The sequence below is a fragment of the Sciurus carolinensis genome, chromosome 8 (genome assembly GCF_902686445.1).
Source record: "Sciurus carolinensis chromosome 8, mSciCar1.2, whole genome shotgun sequence".
NCBI lineage: Eukaryota > Metazoa > Chordata > Mammalia > Rodentia > Sciuridae > Sciurus > Sciurus carolinensis.
In genome coordinates, this window is record NC_062220.1 from 11,218,862 (window position 1) to 11,246,840 (window position 27,979).

General features: G+C 39.1%; 2 protein-coding genes across 3 annotated transcripts in view; one reads left to right on the top strand and one right to left on the bottom strand.

Moving 5' to 3' along the window:
- Positions 1 to 20,436, bottom strand: part of LOC124990589 (serine/arginine repetitive matrix protein 3-like) — a 90,709-nt gene extending 70,273 nt beyond the window's left edge. The window contains exons 1-2 of the mRNA XM_047560744.1: positions 18,944 to 20,436; positions 2,634 to 2,712 (exon numbers count right to left, since the gene is read on the bottom strand). Coding sequence (XP_047416700.1) covers positions 19,162 to 20,436 — 1,275 coding nt within the window. The 3' untranslated portion in view covers positions 2,634 to 2,712; positions 18,944 to 19,161. The remainder of the gene's footprint in view (positions 1 to 2,633; positions 2,713 to 18,943) is intronic.
- Tpk1 (thiamin pyrophosphokinase 1) overlaps positions 19,169 to 27,979 on the top strand; it is a 373,012-nt gene continuing 364,201 nt past the window's right edge. Inside the window, exon 1 of one of the 2 annotated variants that reach the window (XM_047562215.1) lies at positions 19,169 to 19,972. In XM_047562215.1, the coding sequence (XP_047418171.1) occupies positions 19,930 to 19,972 (43 nt within the window). In that variant the 5' untranslated portion in view covers positions 19,169 to 19,929. The remainder of the gene's footprint in view (positions 19,973 to 27,979) is intronic. The other variant, XM_047562216.1, reaches the window with a different exon arrangement.

Below are 27,979 nucleotides of genomic sequence, written 5' to 3' on the forward strand. Positions count from 1 at the left end.
TTCCCACGGTGTTTTGTTATGCCAGCCCTAGTAGACTAGGAGGGGTTCTTTGTTTGCTATAAACATTTCACTGGAAGCAGGAATCTGGGAACCACAGGCGGACCCTTTGCTCCCAGTGGATCCCATCACTTCCAGTGCGTACACAGCCTCCCTGCGACCCAGAGCCAGGGAGGTAGTCCTAACATTGAAGTCCTCGAAGTCCTTCTCAGTGTTTGTCTGGGGAACAAATATTTATGACTGATTTTTATCTGTTAAAGAAACAGATAAAGGACACCTGAGTAGCAAATGCGGAGCCAAGATTCAGGACCCTGGAAGTCCACCTGGGACGCGTGCATCCCTTCTGCCTGGATCTCACTCACATGGCTTATTGGAGGTGGTCTTGTCCCTTGGCTGAATGCTTGGCTGGAAATTAAAGAGTGTGGTACATTACTTTGGACAGGAGGAAAGATAGAGCTAAAAAACCACCAGAGGGTAAACTTGCATAAAGTAGCTAAAAAGTGAAATTATCAGGAGCCCGCACAGAAGTGTTTACATTTGCTAATGAAATCTTTAGCATTACCCTTCTAATACTGGAGCTCAGTCATTCACAGATGTACTTTTTATCTCTCTTTTCCTTTTTTAGCAGAATCAGTTTTTACTTTCTCCCTTACCTTTAGAAAAAGCATCTGTTTGGGATTTCTCCCGTTCCCAAGGCCATAGCTAGAGCCCGGAATTAGCTGATGCATTACAGGGGCTGCCATGTGCTTGCACCGCCCCCACCCACCCCCAGGCTATTAAGGCTCCTGCTGACTGTGCTGACAGTAGGCGCCAGGGGTGTCGGGTTCTGCTTTACTCCGGGAACAAGGAAAAAACAAAAAGGGAATAGAATCTGACCCACCTGCCTGGTTCCTCTTTTTTTTTTTTTTAAACACTCAGAAAACTTCCTGTTTCCAAAGCCTTGAGTTTCCAGCTGCCTGGGGGACTGTGAGTCATTAATGTCTTCACACTTTAATAATATGTTTCCGAGATTCACATTGGTTAATTACTTAGTTGTTCTCCACTGTTTATGTTGTAGCTAAACAGACCTCAAAACCATTGCACTCACTGCCTACTTCTAGCTCAAGCCGAACTTGAGTTTGGTTGTTATTTGTCTGGTTTTCATTTTTTTTTTTTTTTCCCGCATGTCCATCAATAAAATAAACAAAAACCAATTTCTATGTCAGGCATCCACCATTCTCTAATCTTCATTTTCTGAACTATCTGAGGAGGGAGGAGGGAAGATATGCTAGCGAAGCCAAAATTGAAGACAGGCAGTTAGTGTAGAATAAGAAATCTGGTCAAACGGAGGAATGGAGGCCATCAAAGTCAGGGAAGTTGGAGATTGCCCCTGAAGATTGGGAACGTCAGTGTCTCCAGAGTCCTTCCATCACCAAGATTACCTGCCTAACTACCCCTCCCAAAAGGCTGCATGCAGGGAGTTGCTGATAAATGCCCCCTGGGCCCCTACCTGAATCTCCATTTGCCCCCCCCCCCCCATGTGCTGCTCACCTTTTTTGCTGTCATTGGCAACTCCTAGGCAAGAAGGAGAGATAAGGGGGGAGAAAACAGAACAAAGAAGACCCTAACCTATAAAAGATGCAGGGTGCTCTCACTTCTCTAGGACTCTAGAACATCAGCCATGGCCCCCTTCACCCTCCTGGGAGAAGTCTGTATTATTACCTTTAAATAAAACTTGCTTAATATGTTTGCCTTGGCGTGCTTCTCTAATGTTCAAACTTCAAGTTTTGAGGAAACAGTATTTATCACCGGTATCACTAGCACCTGCTTTACTCCTATAATAGACTTTTTAAAATAGGTTAGTTCTATTTGCTTTTTCTTTCTAAATAAATGCATTTTTGCAATTTCTATTCAAACATGTTTTTTTTGTTTTTTTGTTTTTGTTTTTTTTGGTACTGATGTTTGAACTCAGGGGCACTCAACCACTGAGCCACATCCCCAGCCCTATTTTATATTGTATTTAGAGACAGGGTCTCACTGAGTTGCTTAGCACCTCACTTTTGCTGAGGCTGGCTTTGAACTCCTGATCCTCCTGCCTCAGCCTCCTGAGCCACTGGGATTACAGGTGTGTGCCACCTGTGTGGGGCTGAATTTCTATTTTTGATAGTTTCTGATGACTGGGCCCAAACTCAGAACTTCTTTCTTTTCATTCCAGCTTTTCCCAGCATTTTTAAACACTGAGAACAGAGATGGGCATTTTGAATACTAAAGAATGACTGAATTCTTTTACATGTATTACTAGTTCAGTAAAACTTATGAATCCAGAAGAAAAACGATCACTTCACATTCAGGCTTGCCTATCCTGGCAAAAATGATTCAAAAAATGCCAAATATGGAAAATTTGTAAAATGCTACAATTGGAATTATATATGTTATAAATTTGATAAAACATGTTAAAAGGGATTGGAGCTGATTCTTAAATTAATCAGGAGAGGGAGATAGACACTTTTTCAAAGTATCTACAACCAAATACAAAAATAAGATAGTGAAGCAAAATCCTTTTTTGGCAAGTCTCAGTATTGCAATATATATTTTTTTAAAAATGTGTTTCAAGAGTATCAAACATAAAAGACAGAATTTGAAACCAAAATAAATACCTGGAAAGAATCATGGTAACTGGTACATCACACTGCAGACATTCGCACCATGAAGAAAGCCAGCAGAACAGATGCAACGCTGGGAAGGTAATGCACAAACCACTTTAGAAATGTTTGAATTTTTCATTCTCAATCTTCTGGCTAAAAAAATAATGACCAGTCCAATATTGTAAAGTCATAATAAGTAGTAAGCTAACTACTTGCCTGGAAATTATAGTTCTGAATTTTCTTCATTCATCTCATAAGAAATAGAAAAAGAATAGTCATATAAATGTTTGGAATGTAGAATTTATATTCAGGATTTCTTTTTCCTTTCACGTTGTGATTGAGAAAGCAAGTGCCCTTAATCCAGATGCAGAAAGCACAGGTGGCTGTGGTGAGCTCAGGTGACACTCACAGGGGCAGACAGGTTGGTAATGGGTTAGGGAACTGAGAAACCAGCAGAGCAGCAGATTTTAACACAGCTGGTGGCCAGACTCATCCTCCTCCCACCCTGAAAGCATCGTCAAGTAGACTGACACTTCTTTTGTTCTTTTATGCCAAGAGTACATCATAAACTATTGTAACTGGTAGATGAGTGCAGCAATATTGTGGAATGCAAGATCAACATTCAAAAATCTCCCTTGGAAGGAGAAATCTAAAAATGAAATAAGAAAACAATCCTACTCATAACAGCATCAAAGAATAAAATACTTAATAAGTAATTTAACAAAAGAAGAGCCAAACTTATAGTATGAAACTACAAAACAGTGTTGAAGGAAATTTAAAAAGATATAAATAAATGGAAAAATGTCCTTAATTCAGATGGAGAAGGCACAGCTGGCTCCATGTTCATGGGTTAGAAGTCTTAGTATTGACATTCTCAAAACTGACCTATAGGTTCAATGCAGTTTCTATCAAAATCTCAACTGACTTCTTCATAGAAATTGGTAAATTGATTCTAAAATTCACAGGGAGTTGTAAGGGACCCAGAATATCCAAAATGATCATGAAAAAATAAAAGCAAAATAGGAGAACTCAACTTCCCAATTTCAAATTTAACAAAGCAAAAAGACTACTGGGTGTAGGCACAAGGCCCTGGGTTCGATCCCCAGCACCCCCCCCCCAAAAAAAAAGAAGTGAGATTCTAGAACAAAATCATGTGTCTATGGCCAAGGGAGTTTCAACAAGGGTGCCCAGACATTTTAATGGGGAAAGAATAGTCATCTTAACAAATAATCTGGGGCAGGTGGATACTCTACACCAAAGAACGAAGTTGTTTCCTTATAACATACACAAAAAGTCAACTCAAAATAAATCAAAGATCCAAATGTACGTGTAAAAGTAAGAAAACTCTAAAAAGAAAACAGGTAAATCTTCATGATCTTGAATTTTGCAAAGGATTTTTTTTAAAGTATGAACAACAAAAGAAGGTAGATAATTTAGATTTTTTCAAAAAAATTTTTTTTTAAATTGTGAAAGTGATTTCCTATAGAATGGGAGAACATATTTGCTAATCATATATTTGACAAGTTACTCATATCCTTTTAAGCATACTCACAACTCATAACAACAACAACCCAAACAAACCAACTTAAAAATGGGTAAAGGAGCTGTGTGGACATTTTTCAATGGAGATATAAAAGTGGGAAATAAGCACATGACACGAAAAGAAGTCCAGTGCTCTTAGTCATCAGGGAACTGCAAATCAAAGCTGCACTGAGGTACCACTTCACACTCCCAAGAATGACTAGAATCAAAAAGAGCAGAGAATAAAAGTATTGCCAGGGATGTGGAGAAACCAGAGCCCTCACTGACCGTTGGCGGAATGGAAAATGCTACAGCTGCTTTGGATAACATTTTGATAGTTTCTCAGACAATTAAATGACCCAGCATTTCAACTCCTATGTGTATAAGAGAGAAAAGAAAAAGTAGATTCAAAGAAAAACTTCAACATGAGTTGGGACAGCAGCATTAATTATAACAGACAAAAAATGAGAAAAATCTGGAACACAAAATTCTTCACAATCTAGGTTTATAACTACTGCCAGAAAAATGTTTAATTAAGAAAATGATATGAGCACAGTAAATAATTAAAACCCTACCAAAGGTGATATAGTAAAAAGTGTAATCTCTCCTCTTTCAAATCTGTAGTTTCCCTCCCTAGATGCCAGCAGGCGTCATCTCTTGTGTCTTCCCGGAAATGTCCACCATGACGCTATTCTTCAATCAACCCATTGTGATCTCTCCCTGCATATTCTATGTGTTCAACACCTAAAACTGGCTGCCTTTATTATTAATTCTCTTCACATGTGTAAATGTTACATTTCCCACAGAATATACTACAGTATATATTATACTTTTTTTTTTTTTTTAATTTCATCTGGAGCACCAAGCTCCCTGGTCCTTCTATAAGACTGACTTCCCAATAAATATTTGAAATTAGAAGAAACTGTTCAGAAAGTCATGGCTCTCTGCTAACAGCAGGGACTAATAACAAGGAAAAGAGGTTGGCAGGGATAGAAATATATGGAAAGAATTTTTTCTTGCATGTTTTCATAAATATGTATGACTAAAACAGTATATTAACTTTCATTGAGAATGACCAAACTTAGTATTGCTCTTCTGATAATTGTACATATTGACTGAGAGTAAACCCCACTTCCCAGGTGGAAATTCATGGTCAAATAATTGTGCTCATGAACAGTTACAATTATACCCTCTAAGGCAATATTTTTTTGGCTTGAGGTCAATGGCACATTCTACTACATTACAAGTTCATTTCTAGTAACATAAAATATTCCTCCTTACAGCTTAAAACTGAACAATAAAGATATTAATGAAACAATTGCTCTATTCACATCTCTACAAATATTGGATTCTTGGTAGTAAGAAAAATAGCATATCTCTTCAACTTTCACAAAATTTCTCTTCTTTTTTCTAGATACATTCTTCAACTTTTTTAGTTGATCACCATTACATGTATTTGCTTTTCTAGACACATCATAACATCTTGTGAAAATTTTAGTTTTTATACTCATCTTCACTTTGCATCACTAATTGGGAGCTAAGTAAATGTTCCCAAAAGAATACAAACACAAAAGTGTGATGGATTTACCTTGCATTCTTAAGTAACAGTAAAGTTTTAAGATTAAGTCAAGATTCACCAATCTTCTTCTTTGCATGGTTCTATTAATGATACCATGGTACCAACTTGCTTGGATGAAATGCTTGCAGTCAAACTAATAAACTTCACTGACTTCTGCGTTGTGTGAATAAGCAGTCTGAATATATTAATGTTTAAATTTTGAAATGTTAAGGACGAATGGACACTTTACAATATGAAAAGTAAAAAAACTGAAATACTGATTTATATAACTTTTTTCCAATTGTAGAAACATAGTCCAGGGTAGTTTATTTGTTTGGACTGTTGTTAAAATAACGATATGGTCAAATAATCAATTTCTTCCATCTAGAGGCAGTGATTAATTCTACTTTTCAAGGTGTCTTTTCAGTCATGTGTCTTGACCTGACTCAAACTGACAGTGAGAATAAATGAAATTAGAACTTACTGATCGATTTGCATTTCAGAAGAGAAGAAATGCCCCCATACCTCAAGTTCCATTAAATGAGTACGAAATCTTCATATAGTCTTTAGATAAGCTAGGTGGTTTATATCTAAGTTTAAACTTAACTCCCATAATTTAATCTACCCAAGTAATATGTTTAATAAAACATTTAATACAGTAAGTTGGAAATGCTAGTCTATGAATAACAGAATGATGTCTTGTATTTGAGTACCTTGATATTTTTAAATATCAATTATAGTCAATGGAATGATCCATTGGTAAGAGTTTCAACTGCAGACCTAGAGGTGACAAGCTGCAAGTGAGCCACATACTGAGTATCTGCAGGGATCCTGCAGTTCCTTCTATTAGCCATAATAAACTTGCTTTTGAAGCTCTTCATTTCAAAGTTTTAAATGGGAACTCTGTCATATGTCGACCCAAACTGAACTTAAGTAACTGCAATAAAGCAGATGCAGCGTGCTCAACACCAGGCTCCTGCAGGGGACTTAGGCCATGCCCCTTCATTTAGGTGAAACCACTCACAGCCCACTGAGAATGACAACTGAGGCAAGGAATATTTGTCTTAATCCTCTGAGCTCTGATGCTCCTGTAATTCCCTTAGGTTTCTGAAACACACCTTTTCTCTCTGAGGCTAACCTCTAATCCTCAGTCTAGAAAGTTATTCTAAACAGAATGATTTTAAAATCTGCAAAGTTTAAAACAGAGCAAAGACAATGCTAGACAAGTGAAATTTTATATGACCAGACCATTCATCGACTGGTTCTTTATACCGATGGAAATGCATTTTACTACTGAATGAAGAGTCACCATTATTTCAATGTTTTATAAAATAATGAGTAACTACGAAATCTCTTGAGGTTAAACTATTTGAATATCTAATTTCACAAAGGCATCCCTTCCACCCCATCTCTGATAAGTAGTCACAATCTTTTGCTGGAAAACACTGAGTTACAGGAGTTGAATGCTTTGCTACTGGAGAACTCCAGGTCAAAATGTCTTCCTTAGGTTTAATCCCAAGAAGATTTCTCATAACTTGTACTCATTTTACCCCCTGGAGAAACACCAACTAGTCTAAGTCTAGAATCAAAATGCAATTAAAATTAGAGTAGGAAAAAAAAAAAAAAAAAAAAATATATATATATATATATATATATATATATATTTTAAACTTGGCTTTCTTGAGTTGTTGATTAAATGGTCCATTGTTCAGAAGGGAACTTTTCAATACATGTTTAAGATATTTCATCAAGTAAGGGAAGCCCAAAGATGAGGAGAAAGACATTGTTAGCATTGACAGATGAAGGACATATTTGTAAATGCTTTCCCAACTACTTTTTTGGTCTTTTCTTTATTTTCATCATTTTTTCCCCTTAAAATTAAAACTTCTCTTCACTCAGAATTATTTCAGCTGGGTTCCTTCCTCTCTGACTCGAGCAAATGGCACTGCAATTCCAAAGAGATGTTTGCTACAAAGAGTGGACATCTAATTTGTTTAGAGAGTAGACTATTTTGGTGTACTGCCAAGATAACCATTCCCCTCTCCATTTATCTCAGGTGAGTCTCCTGGGAGGAAGTCACACAAGGCCATACAGATTACTCAGGAATACGCAGCCTCCCTGTTTGCAAGTAGCTTTGCACCTTGTGGGAAATGAGCCTCAGAACCAGAACATACCACTGTGAGGTTGCCTTTATGTAGGCAGAAAGTTATTCTCAAGATCACCTAGTAAAGGGCCTTTCTCTTACAAATGTCAGCATTCAAATTGAATTCCGTCTCTGTTTGCACTCTGCAGAATCAAACAAAAATCTCAGTTTACATAGCCAACACAGACCACAGCATCTGCAAGCTCCTCTTTACTGGGATGTGATAAATGAGGACTGTGGATGGAATTTTTTGGCCAGAGGTAAAGGCTAAGTGTGAATTTGAACTAGATCCAGAGCCTGACTCAACATTTAGATGTTAAAACTATCATGTGACCCTACAAAATATGCCCAGGGATTGTTTTCTGGACCAGTTGGCCTTCTAAGTGGATTGACTTTCCAGTTTATCCCACACTTAAGGATGTTTAGACAATCAAGTTTCAGACAGGCTTAACATTTAAACTTTGCTATGGGTTTTAAGTAGATTTATTCTATCACCTTCCTATAACTATACAAATTAAACTTTCATGATAAATGAACCTTTTCAATTCCTTTTTTTTTTTTTTTCAGTACTGAATATTGAACCCAGGGGAACTCTACTCTGCTGATCACAGCACTTTTTGCTTTATTGTTGAGATGGGGCCTCCCTAAATTACCTGTGCTGGCTTCCAGTTTGCCACCCTCCTGCCTCAACTTTCTAGTAGCTGGGATTATAGTTGTGTGACACTGCGCCCAACATTAATTCTTAACTTTTTAAGAATTCCTTTTGTGTGACAAGACAAAACTTCATAGCAATTATTACTTCCTTTATTATAAATAGATATTCTGGGTATTTTTAGAAAGTGCACTTATGAGTTGGGTGTGGTTAGACATGTTTGTAATCCCAGTGACTTGGGAGCTACAGGCAGAAGGATCACAACTTTGAGGCCAGCCTTGGCAAAGACCAATGTGGGCAATTTAGGAAAACACTGCCTCAAAATAAAAAAAAAAAAAAAGAAAAGGACTGGGGATATAGCTCAGTGGTAAAATGCCGCTGGGTTCAAGTCCTAGTACTAGGAAGAAGAAAAAAAAAAAAAGCATTTCCTTTTATACTAACAGATAAAAACGTGAACAGTCGGGAAAGAAGAAAAGATTGAAGGAGTGAAAAGAATCATTTTTGGCTTTTCTTTTGAGCCTCCTGAGAATATAAGGCAACTTGTGATACATAGGAACTACATTCTATTGTGTTACCTTGGAAAAATCTCTTAGTCTTTCTGGGCCTCAGATTCCCCACTCAAAATGGATACAAAAATACCATAACGATCTACGATGAGACACCACTAATTCTGACACATGCCATTGTTTCATGCACCCGTAAGGTAAACAAAAATGTCACAGAAATCATAAAACAAGGCTTTGTTATCCTTTAGAATTGTGATATTATAATTGTTGAAAGGTTCTTTTTAGCCTTCTTTTATACACATTCTTACCTCATTTTTATGAATTTCTATGGTGCAATAACTTTCAATATAGTATAAACCTGGCTTTGCATTCACAAGTCATGGAGACCTTGTTCCTTCTGCCTGAAAATACTGTCATCCACTATCAATTACAGATGCCCCAAGGTCAAAGGTGTCAATATGTGAAGAACAAAAATATGCCTTAGATTCTACAAAGCATGGAATTATGCTATCAATATAAGTAACTTATGTTATTATTACTTTTATGATTGTTATTAATAATCATTTGTATATTCCAGTTGAGTATGTCCTCAACTGAATAAACTGAGTATCCTAAATCTACTTCTGCACTATGGAAGCTATAGTATTAAAGCTGAATTTTGAGTATAGAAATTTTACCCTTTATCAGAATAAATGTTGGGGGACTTCTCTGGTCATATGCCATCAACAATCCAATACCTAGTTATTTCATCCTTTATACTTGTTCCTAAAGCTCTCAAAGTCTTCTAAGAACTATAGTCAGCATCATTCTTGAGTAGATTTTCCTCTAAATAGGAAGGCTGGTTTACCTTTAGGAGGGACTCTTCCTGTGATTGACCCATAAGTACAACCAAGAGTAGTTGCTATCCTTTCAACTTCTACTTCCTCCTGTGACAGGGGACCTTAAAAAACATGACGGCTCCATCTGTCAAGCTTTGCAGATTTTAGTGCTTATATAAACTCAGTGAAACCTACATATTCTAACTTGATGGCCCCATTTTAGCTGAATGTTGCACTGAACTGCTTCTCAAACAATGGAAGTATCTTTGTAGTCTTCTGGCTGTGCTTCACAAACTCTGCGATTTATTTTCAGAGACTCATAATGCAAGGTCAACAACACCATGGGATTTATTTCTTTAAGTGCAGTAACATTTCTGTTCACTCAAGCAAATTAAAAAATAAAAAATTGAACTACCTAATGTAAAAATAGATTTCCAAGTATGATCTTTGAAAGGACCAAGATGTTTATATCTCATACCAGATCCTACTCATCTATAATGAACAGAAAACCAATCTGTTAAAAATCATTACTTTTGTGTTTTTCAATTAAAAATAAAGGTGAATTTTTAAAGACAGGGCAAAATCAAAATCTGTTATTATCAATAATATTGTATGTATTCCTGTTCATGAGCATAACATTTATGCTTTCAAGATCAACACATTTAACATTCCTTGTTTTCCAAATCTTGAGACCTTTTAGTGATTTATAATCACTTGATCTTCTAAAATTTTATCTTCTTAAACTGCTGAAACTTACCCTAGCACACATCATTCCTAGGGGACCCTAACAAAGGGACTTTGGACAAGTGCCAGTATTTCATCTTGACATGTGCTTCTCTGCTGCCCTCTACTGTAAGTATCAATAATTTTTACAAGACTGCCAGAATATAAATGTGTATTTTAGTAATTGGAAAACAGAATACTGAGAAAAAACTCTACTTTGGAAAGAAGAAATCACAAAGGTATTCTAAAAAAAAAAAAGTGGTCATTTTATTATTATTATTATTATTAACTACTCTAAAATGTTGCTATTTTAAGTAACAATTATTAAAATAATGTTCCAAAAATATGATCCATCATGCTAAGCCAAGTTGACTGTATCTGTAGTGGTTGGGAAAAATCATCTCAAGATCTCAAGTTGGAATGATTTTGTTCATTCCATAATAAATGAGTTGAAACAGGAGGACTTGTAAAATTCATACATCTTCACTTCTACTTCCAATCTCCTTTTTCTCAAAAATTTCCCTTCACTAAAGACAGAAGATAATTTAATTTCTTCCTCTTATCAAAATGAAAATGGTCAGATATTTACCTAGCTCATAGTTGGATCAACTTCATTCTAACAAAAGTACATTCGAAGTTCATAACATTTCCTTTCCTTCTTTCTGTTCTTTCTTCCTTCAACAAATATTTACTGGGTATGTTCTGTGTCCAAGTTCCTTGTTAAGAACTGGAACAAGACTCATTCCTGACCTCATTGAACCCGCAGTTTATGAGGAGCAATAGACCTTTAACAACAACAAGAACAAAATCAGGAACGATTATTGAATTGTATTTTCCCAGAACAGTATTACAAGCAGAATGAGTAGCATATGTAAGACCCTGGTTGGAAGGAAATTTGGTGTACTCAAGGAACGGGAAGGTCAGAGTGGGGAGCCTGAGTCTGGAGACTGAGGCAGGACAGCACATGCTGGGTCTTCCAAGATACACTGAGCATTTTGGCTTTTATCCCGAGTACCTGGAATGACTCCATCACTTTTGGCAGAGGAATGACATGATCGAATTGTGGTTAAGAGGGATCATGATTCTGTCCATGTGGGACAAGTGGAGACAAGTCAGAGTGTGGATTTATTTCCTTGGGACATTGCCCAATTGCAGCGAGATATGACAGAGGCTGGAAAAGAGGAGGAGGTTGTAGACAATTTGGAGATGTTTTTAGAAAATACAATTGAAAAGGCTTGGCATGTGGCTGGCCGGGAGTTGGGCTGCGAGGGAAGAGTAGTTCCGAAGCGGAGGAGGAGTGTAAATTCATCACTAAAAGTGCTATGTTTTCTCTCTAATTCAAAACAGAACTATGTCTTCTGTACTTCTCTCCCCTGCTTACACCCAACTCCTTATAGATACACATGTACATCCTACTCTCAGGAGAATTCCAGGCATGTTCCAACCACGTGTCAGATTGAATTGGTATGGAAGACTCCTCCTCCCACTATAAATATTGAAAAGCTGAAGAAATTTAAATATGTACATGTATGAATACATGCATATGTACATATATGTACATGTATGAATACATGCATATGCACATGCTTCTTGCAAATATATACACATTCAGGTGTATACTGTGTGCGTATGCACCTAATGTGTAGGTGTGTGTATCTGAGCTTAAAAAAAAGGGAAAGGGGTGGAAAACTACCTGTGGCAGAAAACAGAGTTAAATAAAAGTGAGATAACATGCTTAATATGTAACTCTTAGTAAATTAGGCTTGTTTCTTATCTGTAAAACAGTAATTACAATCATAATACTTAATATGATGTATCATGAAGATAAAGTGGAACGGTAAAGAGCTTAGAACAGTGCCCAACTTGCAGTTGGCTATGAGAAAGGGAACTGAGTGAGTTCTGATCCCATTGTTGTTAAGGACTCCTGACCCTCTAGAGGCCTAACACCTGAGAGCTGGAACAGGAAAGCACATTTGGGACAAGAGACATGCCTTGGGACTCAGGCAGTGGACTGCTAGAAGTGAAATTCTGCCACTGAAAATGAAAGGCCACCAAACCCAGCTATAAAAGCCATAAGGAAGCTTCTGGGTACCTTACAGAGCATGCTGAATGGAAAGGTGATAAATCAGTTGTGACTAAGCTAACAAGGAATTTGAGCCATACATGGGTGCAAACACTTTTAAGTGAAATTTTCAAGGAAAATCTCCTTCAGAAAGATTGCAATCCATATAGTAGTGTCACAAGAAACACCAAAACCTCTATTTACATATAATCAAAAAATGTAAGCCACATACAAGAACAATGTGAGTCAGTAGATAAAAATCAACAGGAGAAAGAAGGTCTAAAGCTTACATGTGATTTAACAATCTGGAAAGGTATATAAAATAAGCTTCAAGTGATTAAAGAAGTTAATGAATAGGCACCATGAAAACATAGACCAATATAAATCAGTCACACATACTTGAAATTAAATTTAAAAACTGATCCTGAAAATATCAAAACGAAGAGAAAAATATTTTCAGAATATTGCTTAACAGCAGGAACAAATTAAAGAATTGCTGAACTAGCCTAACAGACAATGAAAAGGTTATCCTCTGGAGATAGTTAACCAAAAAAGATATGAAGCCAGAAAGAGCTGAGTTTCAAAGCGAGATGAGCAGAAGAGGGTTCCAGGCATGCTGGCTTTTATGCAGGAGGGTAATGAGATCATTACCTATTCTATTGTCTGGCCCAACAGTCAAAAACTCCTGACTGTGCACCACAGCTTCCAATGAACACTTTAGGATTTACATTTTCATTTCAGACTTGTGGGATATTACAGACCTGAGTGTGGGAACATGAGGTTTAGGGCATGATTCTATAAATCGGGCCTACTGTGCTAACCCCCACATGCTTTCTTTCAAAAAGTAACTTAGGTGCAGCCCTGCCTGGCTTAAGTCAATGTGATATGCCACATTCCTCAGCACACAGCTGTTATCTGTAGGGGAAATGCAGGCCTTCAAGGCTTCTCCCTGCAGATAAGAACATAGTTTACCTGAAGGGGGCACATTAGTGACCAGATTCCAGAACTCAGGAGATAAGGATAATGCCCCCTAACTATAAAATCTGTAAGGACAGGTTCCAGTTAGAACAGCAGAGTTGCCTTGGATCCATGCATGTCTCTTCTCCAGGGTAAGTCTGACGCAATCCTGCTGTTGGTCAGAAGTCCAGAGATGGACTCTCTGAAACTTCCCTGGGACCCACACTAAAACTATAGGGCAGGAGGGGCACTCTCCTCTCTGAGAGGATCCACTTTCACTCTTGAGGGTGTCCCCTTCACCCCCTTTTCTATATCTTCTAATACTTCATGTCTGTTACTCTTCGAAACATGCCTAAAATCCTTTTGGCACGATTGTGGGTAACCCAGGACCTCTGTGGCTGCATCCTCTGCAAGCCCGTGCTCTGTAACAGACTTACTGGAAAGAATTCCTACTTCTCATATAGAAGTATCTGGCAGCAAACCTGCCTTCCTGCACAAGCAACTAGAAAAGCAAAAAATACATAAAATAACAGAAGAATTATGATCTGTGAGACAAGGAAAGCCACCTAGATGAGCCCCTGATCATCTCGGCATTCTGTCCAGAGGTCACTTCTGTGCTATCACACAGATGGCCCCACTGACATAAAGACAGACAAGAATTGGGGGAGGCCACGGTGGCCAGGACTTGCAGGGCAAAGGACCACAGAACCAGATAGAAAAGAGGTCTAGAAATCTGTAAAGCTAAACCTGAGTCACTGACAATCCAATTTTAGACCTGTGTTAGTCGTCACAAAAAAAACAGCACCCGTTTTTAACTCAATTTTTTTTGTAGGCTCAACTAATTTCTGTGATCTATTTATTGAAAAATACATAAACCAGATTGCCATATATCAAGTGAGGCTTAGATGTAAATTTGAATTATAATATTGATTTAAACTTCATTTCCCCTCATCTTAACAAGTTTTGTTTTTCCCCCATGCCAGTAAATTAAATTACTACATACTTTAGTTGAGAAGTAAAAAATTTGGAGTCAAATCTGTCACAACCATATCAAATGTATAGCCAAAAACAAAAGTTGATTCTGGTCCTCAAATGTATCCCAAATCTCTTCACTTTGAACTTCTCTACCACATCTCGTCTAGGTCAATATGTCATCATTTATTAGCTAATGTACTAGTTAGGAGCAAGAGTAGATGGTATATAACAACAACAGACCCATCTGCTGCCCCCAGGAAAAGACAAAACCAACTCAACAAGAGGGGCTTAAACAAGATAGAAGCTTATTGCTCTTTCACAAATATGAGAATTATTTAAATAAGACACAAGTTTGTTTCCCTTCATACTACAGAGCCAGATTGCTGACTCCTAAAACATTCAAACTCCTAAAACATCAGACTTCAAACCAGTAAGGCGTAGATAGCTGGGAGTTCAAGTAGTGATTACCAAGTGTTTCCAAAGTCTTTTATGAACCATGTACTATCCATACAGTGGATTATTATTTAGCTCATTTCTATTAAGTTTATGCTATAGATGTTTGAGTGCTTAATAAATCTCACAAACACACACAATCCTTCACAAAAATATACAAAGAGAGAGAAATATGACTCTGTACCATGTATTGTGTTTGGCACTAAGTAGATAGCAATGAAGAGACCAGGCAAAATCCCTTCCTTGTTATAGAGAAGAAAGACAAATAACTCCAAGACAAAAGTTATGAAGAAGAAAACCGGAATGCTAAGATGGAGAGTAACTAGGGAAGCTATTTTACATAGGAAAATCAAGGAAGGTTTCTTTGAAGAGGTAATATTGGAACTCAGAATGAGCCAAGTACATGAAGAACTAGGGAAGGAGGATGTTCTTGGAGAGAAGAAAAGTGGAAAGGGCTTGTTTTGTTCAAAAATACCAAAAGGCAGTCTTGACTTATATTCCTATGTATGGAGAAGAATGGTATAAAATGAATGGGACTGATAAAAGCCAGAGTATTGAGGACCTTTTCACTACGCATTTTATTCCAAAATCAGCGGATGAGTTTTAAGCAGAGACATGACTTGTTTTCTAATTTAAAAACAGAACTTTGGCCACCATGTGAGGACTAGATTAGAAGGAGCAAGGGTGGAGGTGGGCAGCGGTCAGCAGTGAATATGGTCACCTGGGCATAGCCAGCACTAGCTGGCTAGTTTGCTCTCAATAACTATTATCTCTTTCATATTTAGTATCAGCGTCCGTTTCTACCTGGACATATCACTTCTCTCCTAAAAGGTCACATTTTACAGCCTCCCTTGAAGCTAGCGGAGAGAGGGGATTAAGTCCTACACAATCTGATTTAGCAAAAGTATCATGTGAAACTTTGAGGAAGCCTCTATCAGTATTGAACTGAGTTGTTTCTGGAAGACAGTGATTGAGGAGCAATGCCTTCACCCCTGTGTTGTGTGTGTGTGTGTGTGTGTGTGTTTTAATCTGTCCACATTCCTAAAATAGCTAAACACAGACATAAATATTTCCTGATCAATCAACTGACTGTGACTTCCCCTAATTGCAAAACCACCCAAATGTAAATCACCTCACCTGAGCCTGTCTACTTCTCCCTATGAAAGTCTAAGGAAACGCCATATTGTGGCGAGACTCTATATGACCTTAGGACCTAGTGTTTCACTTATGCAATAGACTTTTTACAAGGCAGGTTGTGTATTTTCCATTGTGCCACCTTCTTTCCTGATGCTTGACAAGTACATGTGAAAGCTGGAGCTCAGGCAGCCTTCTTTGACCAAAAGGTGGCATACATTTAAAATGAACCATACTGTGTTAGAATATAGTAAGGAACATGAAAAGAAGCATAAAAGAGTAGAGCGAGATCACAGAGAAAGACAAGATTAATTGTAAGGGGCTTGAGTGAATCTCAGGAAATTTTCGGAGATGATAGACCTTAAAGCAATGGGATTTTTGATTAGTAGGTGAAGGAAAATGAGAAGATGATAGAATTTCTTTTTGACAAGCTGGAATGAGTAACAAACAATAAGTAGGAAATTGAGTTTGTGAAATGAGGGAAAAAAAGCAAAGATATCAAGGGGTGCAAAAGAACAAAGAGGCTAAGGAGGGAAGCGAAGACCGGGGGAAGAGGAATAAAAATGATTTCAGTTTTACTCTCTGGATTTAGAGGCAGTAGTGAACTATGTAAGTGGAAATATGTCGAAGGTGGTTGAAAATGCGGCTGGGCTGTGGCTGTGAGAACAGAATAGGAATGCATTTTGAGGCTAAGAGAATGATTTGAGTTTCTTCACCACAAATGCAAAATAGGGAAGCTGGGGGTCAAAGAAACATTTGGTGGCTGCAGTGGGGAACCCAGCCCTTGTCCAAAGGGTTGTTAGCACCTGGGCTCAGAGCACCTGGTAGCTTTCCCCCAACACTGTTTGGAGCAACACTGTTCTGTAAGATTTTAACTGGTGTTCCAGGAAAAGAGTGTTACATGTTCCAAAGTCTCTGGGACATTCTGGGTTTGGAAACAAACAACTTCTTTACTTCTGGTCTTCACAAGGTTCTTAGAAGTGGATAATGTATCATAAACCCCGAAGGGGATGTGTGTGCCTTGTTTTCGAGATTTATTTCGCTGCAGAGCACTTTTATTATAGCATCACTTGAAATGAAATATCATGTATCCTGAACTCAACCAGTTCAAGAAAATGGGAGCAGAGTAGAAGATGAATGGTGAGGGAAATAGGAGATCCCTCAGCGTATCTTGGAGAAAACCACACAGTCAAATGCTGGGAGCTAAACAGTTTAATTCTAAACTGTTAGAATTAAAGTGAAGCCCTAACCAAAAATACATAAGGCCAGAAGGTTATGAAGGACAGGATCTCGTGCATGTGTGCCTGATAACTGGAACTACCACAGAAGATTTTCTGAGGACCATAGCCTTGCAGAGGTCACTGCAACCATACCCAGAAAATACTTCAGTGACTTCTGTCTCACAAACTTGGACTATTCAAACTTGGACTGACACCACCTTTGTTATTGATCCTTGTCGTCAAGGATCATTATGTTAAAATAGCTCATATAATCATCCTTAGAATGTACCTCTACCCATTAACAGCTATAAATGTCAAACTCACAGTCAGTAACAAACCAAATGGGAGAAAGCTGAAATCATTTCCTCTAGGATTACGAACAAATAAGGGTATCCACTTTCACTAAGCTTATTCAACATATTATTGGAAGACTTAGCCAGAGCAATAAGATAAGAAAAAGAAACAAGATATCCAAATAAGAAAGGAGGACATCAAATATTCCTATATGCAGATGACAGGAAATTTTTATATAAAAAAATCTGAAGGCTTTACCCCAAAACTCTTGGAGAGATAAATTAAGTCTAAAGAATAAAAGATCAACATGCAAAAATCAGTTGTTATCATACCCCACTAACGAAATTGTTAAGAAATCAAGACAGCAATAGGGGAGGGAGGGATGCAGAGAAGCGAGTGGGTTTCAGGGTGTAGACGGAAAGGAGATGTAACTTCTGATTCTGTAACAGTTTAAGATAACTATGGTTGACAATACTAATTGAATGCTTCAAAGCAGCTTGTAAGGAGGATTGAATCCTACAAAGAAACTGGTAAGTGAAGTGACAGATATACCAATTACCCTGATCTGAGCACTACACATCATATACATGAATTGTCCCACTATACCCCATATGAAGGTGCAATTCCTGTCAACTAAAAACAAAAAAACATATTTAAAATATGAACTAATAAGACACATAAGTATATGAGAAAGTGATATTTCTCTCAACGTATTGCCTTCTACTTCATCCCTTTTGCTCAGAGGTTACCTTTATGTTTTAACGTCCTTAAGAAATTGTTAAGTGAGATTATCCTGCCATTTGCATTTATACAATTTACTCTGTTGACATTCTCCACTTGAGAGCACGATTTTATTCTTTTGAAGAATTCTTTGTATGCTATTCCATAATATTACATTTTCTCTCACCATGTATTCGTGGAGTTCATAAATATTGAGCCTGTACTCTGGGTGAAGCATACTGTTTAGTTTGAGAAATGGCATGAACACAACAGACGTGGGTCCTGCCCTTAGGAAGCTAGAAATCTAATAGGGGTGCTATGTGAAGCAAAATAACTCGATTGTAATTATGGCTATGTGGGAAATCAATCCGAGATAAAGACCGGACTGTGCTGAGGCTTGGTAAACAGCCAGTTGTAAGAAGAACCAGAGAAGTAGCATCCCAGGTATTGCAAACGATTTCAATATGAACATTCAGTGCAGGCTCATTGATTGCTTGCTCTTTACCAGTTGCTTCAGTGAGGATATTTTGGTCCCTATTTTAGTTCTTAGATACTACATTTTAGAGTAATTAAGAAAAAAAAATACCTCAACGGTGAGTGGAACGTAATAATTGCTGAATAAATGTAAGTTTTTGTTATTGAAGAATCATTTGCAATCTGGCAGATACATTTACTTCATTGTTCAAGGTTCCTTAGCGGTAGTTACTTTTTTTTTTGGCCATATAATCTGCCTATTTATATTCTGGGTCGCCCTTCACTGACGGCTTGTGGTTCTCTGTGTCACAGCTGCAGCCACCCGTTGTGTCACATGTCACATCTCTTCCCTAACGGCACCTTCCAACGTGGCCTTCTGACCGCGTCAGGAGAGGACCCGGGTGCCTGGCGGTCCGGCTTCGGGCCACTTCTCCAACGACTCCGTGCACGGGTTGGACACCTGCACGCGCTTCCGCCGTGACGGTCTCCGGCCAGCGCGGCCTCCGCTCTGCGGCTGCAAGGCCAGCGGTGCTGGAGGTCAGGCTTGCTGGGAGCGGGCGAGGCAGCCGCGGGAGCGCGCTTCCCTTGGGGGGCCCGGCGACACGCCGGGCGCAGGAAGGAAGGGCGCGGACGCGGCGCCCGAGGGTCGGCCCGCGGAGGAGACCGGGGCAGCCGCTTTGCTTGGCAGGCGGGTGGAAGGGCAGTGACAGCTTCTGCCGAGGCCGGGCGGAGAGGGCTGCGCGGAGCGAGGAAGGCGAAGAAGCGCGGGCGGCTCGTCGCTCCCGGAAGAGGGCCGCGCGCCAGGCGCCTCAGCCGCGCGCCGAGCGATCGATAGCGGCGCTCCATCGGCGGCGCTCGGAGGCGGGGCAGCGGGCAGGGGGCGCCACCCGGTGCCCGGATGGAGGCGGGCGCCTGGCGGCGGGAGGGACGACCCCGAGGAGCGCGCCCCGTCGCGCGGTCTCCCCTCCCCGCCCCGCCCCGCCCCGCCGGCGCGCGTCCGCGGATGCGCCGCCGAGCGCGGGCGTCTCGCATGCCCCAGCAGCCTCGGGGACTCGAACCTGCGCCCCTGTGTTTTAACGCAGAGGCCGGTTTTCCGCTATGGAGCGCGCCTTTACCCCGCTGGAGCCCCTGCTTCCCACTGGTACTGTACCGCTCCCCGCGCCTTCCCGCCCCCAGCGCCCTCCGGCCCCCAGCGCAGCGCTGGCAGCGGCTCTGCCCGGCCCCCAGCTCTTCATCCCCGCGTCTCCGTGTCCGTATCTGAAACACGAGCACACACACGAGTCCTGCCGAAGACCGAGTGACGTGCCGGGTCGTGTGCCTCCGCCCGGCCCCCGGGAGCGCGCCTGTCGTGCCTGCGCAGGCCTCCGAGGACCGCGGGAGCGCGCCCGCGGCGGGCGGGGCGTGCACGGGCCGCTCCAGCCGGTCCCCGCGCGGTTCTGATTCAGCGGAGGTGCCGGCCTGGCCCGGCCGCAGGTTGATGAGTGTTCTGTAAAGTGTCTTAAAGGTGCAACGCACACGAGGGTGCTTGTGTTTTAAACTGTCAGATGACGTCACATGGAAGGGAGGAAGGCATGAATGAGTTTTATCAGTGGCGTTCATTCTCATGCGTACTCATTAACTTCTTTGTAATAATTTTGTAAGGCTAGATGTATTTTTACTTGCCAGTGTTTATTGCGTTTCCATCATATAGAACTTCTAGTTTATCAGTTTCATAAACAGCATCATCTTTTGATGTTACATGACACCTGACTACCTTTGTATCTTTGCCGATGAAGGGAAACACTAAGTAACAGAATGAGAATCTGAACCCAGTTATTTTTTGCTTGGTTAAGAGGTGGGGTGTCAAATTATTGCGTTAACGGCTTTTCAAAAGTTAAGAAAAGCATCAACACATGACTTTTGCAAATTGAATTCCATAGTTGTCAGTTATCCAATGGTGGCAAGAACCAATGGTGGTTCCAAAAATAAGACTATGATGCCGGTGGCTTGTTCACATTGAGATTGTTATTCAAACCTCAGAGCCCTACTGTCTGAGGCTTGCTTATGTTTTCTGGGTTAGAAGAAATACATCATAGAGTGGTGCGCACTGCACAGGAAAGATTAAATTGAGGAATGATAATCTCCAGGTTTAAAAACTAGTTGGCCACTGAGTAGTTACCTACCTCCTAGTTCGGTTTCTTCATCTGTAGCATAAAATGCATCACGGGGTTATTGTGTGAAGGAGTAGGTGCATGTGAAGCGCGTCCCTTCTCAGCTACAAGTTGTATGTAGCAGTAGGTCTGAAGGGAAGACAGAGGCGGCCGAATCTCAGGGCAGGGCCGGATGGAAAGCATTTGGAGTAACAGGAGGGAAGAGAGCTCTGCTGCTTCTGTTTGTAATCGGAGGCTTAAAGAAGGTCTTGACTCCTTAAGTCGGAACATTTGTAAGCTCCGCATTGGAGGAAGGCCTGTGGGGGTCCAAGATACCCTGGGTCAAGTTCAGATTCATGGAGAACCCAGTGCTCTCGTGGACTGTTTTTAGAGTTTTCTTCCAGTTGTTCCTGCTGGTGAAATGATGTTGATTCCTGTCTCACCTCTAGCTTTGGCCTTGAAACAAGGCCCCCAGGCATATGTATGAATGTAGATATGTATGAGATAGTTTAAAACAGAACAGTCACTGTGCGGGACCGTGTAATGCCAGGTCCCTGACTGCAATTCAGTAAATACCTGAGGTTAACTTCATTAGAGGAATTCCCTTCATCAAGGAGACATTTAAAACTTATCTAGCCGAAGAGTAGTATTCACAAGTTCTGTGAATGTAATTTGTTGGGGTTATTTTGTATTTGTAACTTTCTTATATTTAGTATACTGGGCAATCCAACAATAAAGCTGATTCTCTAGAGTTTGAAAAGTTTCCAAGAAAGGTATTATAGACCAAAATAGTTAGTTTTGAGTGTTTATCACTATCTCAGAAAGATGGTATTCTTGAAAGAACTTCTGTTTTTTTTTTTTTTTTTGGTAGCACAAGTAGATTAATTATTTAAAATAAGGTCTAACCTAGACTCAAGTAGAGTGATTTTTTTCCTATACTCTCTGTTCTGGAAATAACCATTATTACTCATTTCAAACAAAGTGGATTTATATTATAAATTGTTTCATATGTAACTATTTTGGGGGGCATTGAGTTAAAATATGTGGATATCTTTTACTTTGAATGCTGTGTTTATTTTTTTCCCAAATAAAATAGGGTTTCTAAAATAAAAAAATCCATTCTATTGACCAGAGATGATTATTCTACAAACCTATATGAATGACAGGGGGTACATCTCAGTGGTAGAGCATATACTTAACTTGTGTGAGGCCCTGGGTTAAGCCCTAGCACACACCCACAAAAACTGTATTTTAAACTGTGTGTATGTATATGTAGATAATTAAAAGTTTGTAATAAGTTTCCCCCACATCTCTGTAATTACTAGTTTACAACCTTTTCTGCAACTTTTTCGCTGCTTTGCTTTGTTCCATATGTAAATTATCTCAAGTCCTGTGGTTTTTTTAAACATGCAGTGTAGTTTCAAATTAGTCTTTCTTAATTGACATTTGTTATTTCTAGTCTTTACTCTTGTAATCTACAATGAATATTTTTATTTTTAAACATTCTTATTGATTCTTTTAGATATATAAATCATTAGGCTACATTTTGACCTAATCACAAGAGCATGGGATATAATTTGCTCTAATCCAGTACTTCCTCTTCCTGCTCCTCTCCCTCTACCGATCTTTCTGCAATTTACTTGTAGTTTTTTTTTTTTAATTAGTGTCTTGTGGATATCCTTAATGTTGGGATTCACTGTGCTGTATATTCACATATGTAGATATGAAAGTTCAGTGAGATTCATTCCATTGTTTCTTTTCCTATCCTTCATTACTCCCCTTCAATCCCCTTCATGTACTCTACTGACTTTCCTATCTTTTGATGAAATTCCCTCTACCTTCCGCCCCATTTTATTTTGGAGAACTTCCACATACCAGAGAAAACATTCATCCTTTGATTTTTGTGGGACTGGTTTATTTCACATAACATGATAGTCTCCACATCCATCTATTTACTGGCAAATGCCACGTCATTCCTGTTTATGACTGAGTAAAACTCCATTGTGTATACATACTACATTTTCTTTATCCATTCATCTATTGAAGGGCACCTGGGTTGTTTCTAGAAATGAAATTGCTGGGTGAAATGGTATGTTGCATTATCAAGAGAAACTGTCAGTTGACGAGTGCATAGCCTTTGGTAACAGGTGCGGAGGGAGATCAAAACTGAAAGATGTGGTGCCTTCACTCCAGGAGTGCACTGCCGATTTGGAGAGTCAAGAGCAAACCAAAATGGGTCTAGTCGGATGTTGAATTTTGTTTGTGGAGCCCACATAAAAATTGCAGGGTCTCAAGAAAGGGAGAAGGCAGACCGGAAGAGGCAAAGAAATGGCGGATAGAACAGACATCAACTGAATCTTCAGAAGAGCACCATGTTGAATTTGGGAGGCATGGGGAAGTGAGAGAGCCTTGCAGATGGTGGGCCATCCTTGAGGGAGCGCTTGGTGCCGCATCTCAACACAGAGGCCTTCACGCAGCACACGTGGTGGGCCTAGAGTGAAAAGATGAGCCAGTTAGGCTGGAGGGCGCTGATGGAGAATTTGGGAGATTATGGGGGAGCAGTGAGGGTAAAATCAGAATGTGGAGGATAGAGAAGGAGAAGAGAGAGCTGTGCCTTTGCCGTTGGCATGTTCCATAATAAGCAGCCTTTTGCATACACCAAAACTCAAATTGTGTCGTCAGTGACACGGTTCTGCTTCCCTGACCTAGTAGTCACGTGCTGCATAACTACGTACAGGGCAGTTCCTTAAGTCTATAAAAGAGCTGAAAACTTCCCAGTGCCTAATACTTTTACTACACCGTTGCATTTAAATCAACACAGTAACATCGCAGTACAGGCATGTAGCGTAGGAGCAATAGGCTGTACTGTATGATATGCACGCGGTGATGAGATTGCCTATTGACACGTGTCCAAAGCCCTTACCTTGGCCTTGCAGGTGGTCCAGCATCTGACTCTTAACTACCTGTCTAGACGGCTTGTGCCGGGGTCCAGCCCTAGCAGGAGTCCATGGGTTCCACACCGGTAAACGGGGCGCGGGGAGACAGCGTCGGCGATGGATGGAGAATGAAAGACACAGACTCTAGTTCTGGTGCAATCACTCCCACTTTATTCTGGGGAAGGCTGGGTTTATATACATTTTCTTCAGGCTATAATGGCAGTCTTGTGGTTAATATTAAAGAAGTTTTCAAAGCATAGGCAGAAATTGTTTTTAACAAGGAACAGAAAATTATGAGAAAACAGTAACCTTACAGATTATCCTTACCTATTCACAATTGTTTTAAGAATATCTAACTACCTCGGTGAACTAATACAATATTTACTTCCTTAATATCTAAACTCTATGTGACCTAAGACTATTCTTAATATTCTCGTGGTTAAAACAATAGACAAGTAATCTCATGTGACTATCTCTACTAGGTCCATCTGGTTAATATCTGAATTGCTGAGTTAAGGGGTACAGGAGGGCAGCGGTCTCAATTGTAATTGTGTGCCAACATTTATTATAGGGGTGACATATTCTTTGTAGGAAGGAAGGAATGTTATGAAACCTTATTCTCTTACCTCACCATCACACATGAACAAAACCATCGTTAAAATTTAACCAGCCTGTTGGAGACAAAGGCAGATCTTACAACTATTTTCTCCAGAGGCTTTCAGGGACTCATTGCACGGTTGCAAAATTATTTTTAATTTTGTTAATGGTAAAGACCCATTGCTTTTCAGATTGTAGGTAATATTTTCTGGAATTTTTGTTGTATTCCCTTCATCCCCTTAAGCAATCCATTCAGACTGAAATGAGTAATATATTATCAGAGAAACACAGCAGAGAAAACACCATGCTTTGGAGCAAAACATCCAGCAATTCCTTTTAGGATGAGCCTTTGCAATCATCCTCCAGAGGATCTTTGTCAAGCACTGGATGGAATTCCGGATGCCCCTGCAGGCTTGTTTTTCCTTCACTTCTCTGTGTCTAGGCTGAACAACCACCCAGTATTTACTTACATGAACATTTGTTCCAGCTTCAATATTCTTCCCTGAGCTCATGCTAAATTCATCACCTGGAATGCTCTTTGCCAGGCCTTAAATTTTAGTCATTCTGTGGTGGGTAGGTAGAGGTCTCTGTGACTGTAATTCTCCTTTCTCATATCATAGTTTGTTTATCCTATCATGTGTTAACTGTCGCCTTGTGAAGTGTTTCTGTCTCTTGCCCATTTTTATATTGGGTTATATTTTATTTTTTAAAATCATTGAAGTTGTTTATATATTCTGGATACAGTTCTTTAAATCTTCATTTTCTTACCAGTATAACTAGAAGAATGACACTTACTAAGCAGGGTTGTAAAGATTAAAGAACATGTGTAAAGCATTCAGCACTGACAAATAGTAAGAACTCAAATGTGTTAGCTGTTTTTCTCATTGCCTTTTAAACTACCTAGTGGAATGTATTATAGCTATTTTAAACTTTGTAAACACAGGTGTCTTTTCTGTATATTCTTGAAAATTTTTTTTTTTTTGGTGGCACTGGTAATTGAACCCAGGGGCATTTTACCACTGAGTTACGTCACCAGTCATCTTTAGTTTATTTTGACACAGGGTCTCCCTGAGTTTCCCAGGCTGGTCTTGAACTTGCTATCATCCTGTGTCAGCCTCCTGAGTATCTCAGTTTATGGGCATGGGCCATAAGGCTCAGCTTTATTAAATCTGTGCTTTTTAACCTTATTTTTCAAAGCTGGCGATCATTTTTATCATGAGTCTTTTTAGTCAGAACTCTGTGTTAGAATCTTCTTAAAGAAAGTAACGTTTATTTACGTTAAATATTTCACAGTTGGGGTAGAGTCACATCTTCCTTAGGATCCTTCCTTTCAGATGTGTAATTTTCATAAGCTCTTTAAAACACACAGTAAAGGTTTTAATTTCTAGTTTAAGCAACTACCTTTTTTTTTTGGGTGCTGGGGATCGAACCCAGGGCCTTGTGCTTGCAAGGCAAGCACTCTACCAACTGAGCTATCTCCCCAGCCCCAAGCAACTACTTTTAAAAAATTGAACTTTATTGAGGAATAATTTACAAAAATTATATATTTTATTTTAAAATTTATTTCTACAAGGTAAAAATATGCTGTCTTAGTCAGCTTTTATCATTATGAAATACCTGACATATAAAGAAAAGATGCTTATTTAGCTCATAGGTTTGGAGGTTCAAAATCCAGTTGAGTGTCAACACTGGTTTAGATTCTGCTGGGGGTGGCTGGTGGTTGTATTTCATGTTAGGAGTGCATGTAGGAGCAAGCATTCAAGTCTCAGTCCAGGGGCACAGAGAGGCTGGGGTTCTCAGTCTCTGCCAAGGGCACACCCCAGTGACCTGAGCACCTTGCTATGCTACCAATTCAAAGTGGTTAATGCTTCCTAATAGTGCCACTCTGTGAACCAGTCCTTTAACCACAGTGGACCTTGGTGGGACACTCAAACCACACCCATACTGTAGTAAATGCATTCTGGAAGGTTAGCATACATAAATAAAAATACCCTATTTTAGCCTCTCAAAGATCACCATGTATGTGGAATTTAGTTTGTGTGTATTTGTATTTATATCCTTCCAGACATTTACCATATATAAATAAAAACTTAAGTATTTTTAACTAAAATGGGGACATGTTGTAAGTTGCTTTATTCCACTTATCAAATTTCATCTTATCTAATATCCATATTTAAATTTCTTCATTACAAAAATAATTTTGCCAGTTGCTTATTTCCGACGAGGACTACCTGTGCATTTGATTCAGTTTTTTAATCTAGCATAGTTGCTTCTCACACTTTTAATGCCCCTTGACATTGTTGACATTTTAAAGAAAGCTTTTGTATCACTCTTAAATGGATCTGATAGAATAAAAAAAGTAGCAATTTGATATGTAGTATCACTTAAGATATAATTTCTGAGTAAAAAATTGTTTTATTTTCTCCACATAATTTGATCTTCATAAATAAATTTTATGCTAGTATGCCTTTTATTGATCACTCTGCATTTGTTTGCAAAAAGATCATATACATTTAAATTTTAAAAAGATTCCTGTGACCATGAGGCTCTTGGGAGTTGTTTCTTCTGAATTGAATTACCATTATCGAGGTTTATTCTGAATTTAATTATCATTTTAAGTATTATTACTGTGCACTTGATCAAGTCAACATAATTATATTACAGATTTTTGCAATAACTAACATTTACATGGTATTGTGTGCTAGGCATAGTTCTAATGCTTCAACAGCTAATGCCTATAGAAAAGTTTTGGAAATAGGACACTGATCCAGGTTCAGTTTTATCCATTCTCTTCACTAGTTTTGTGTCCTTGGTATGCTTACTTGGTTAGAGCCTTAATTTATCTATGTAAAAAAGGAATATTTTATCTATGTAAAATAGGAGTATTTTCATTAATGAAAATTAAGTTAACATTAAACATTAAGCCTTTGGGAAAATTAAGATATTCTAAAATATAAAAAGCAAGTTGAAGAAATAGAGGCCTATTCAAATGTAAAGAACTCTTAGTAAAACTTTGTACTAGATTAATTTTAATATACTGATTATTGAATTCTGAAATCCCTAATTCCTCTGATTAATTCTCAAAGGAGGATAGCTATTTAAGTAAATGCGTTCAGTCCTTTTAGGTAAAAGTAGTTAGGTAAGTCTAAAAGAACGACTCTTTCTATTTATCTGAATTCTACATTTTTCTTCCATGCATGTTAAACTTTATAGAGGCATGGAACTCTTGGTTGTGGACACAGGACACTTTGGTGTCTTATTGCTAAGTGGAATGAATATGGGAATATTTTATTCAATATAGTATTAATGCTATTTATTTTGGGACACTTAGATTCTATTGAAAATGCCTGATTAAGTCCACAAAAATCAGTGAAGTCTGAGGCTGGGTATTGACAGTGGCTGATTTGGGAATCCTCAGGTAATCTGTACCTGGAGATTTGATAGATGGTCACCCTGTGCTGCTCCTCTTCATCAGTTCTCTGTATT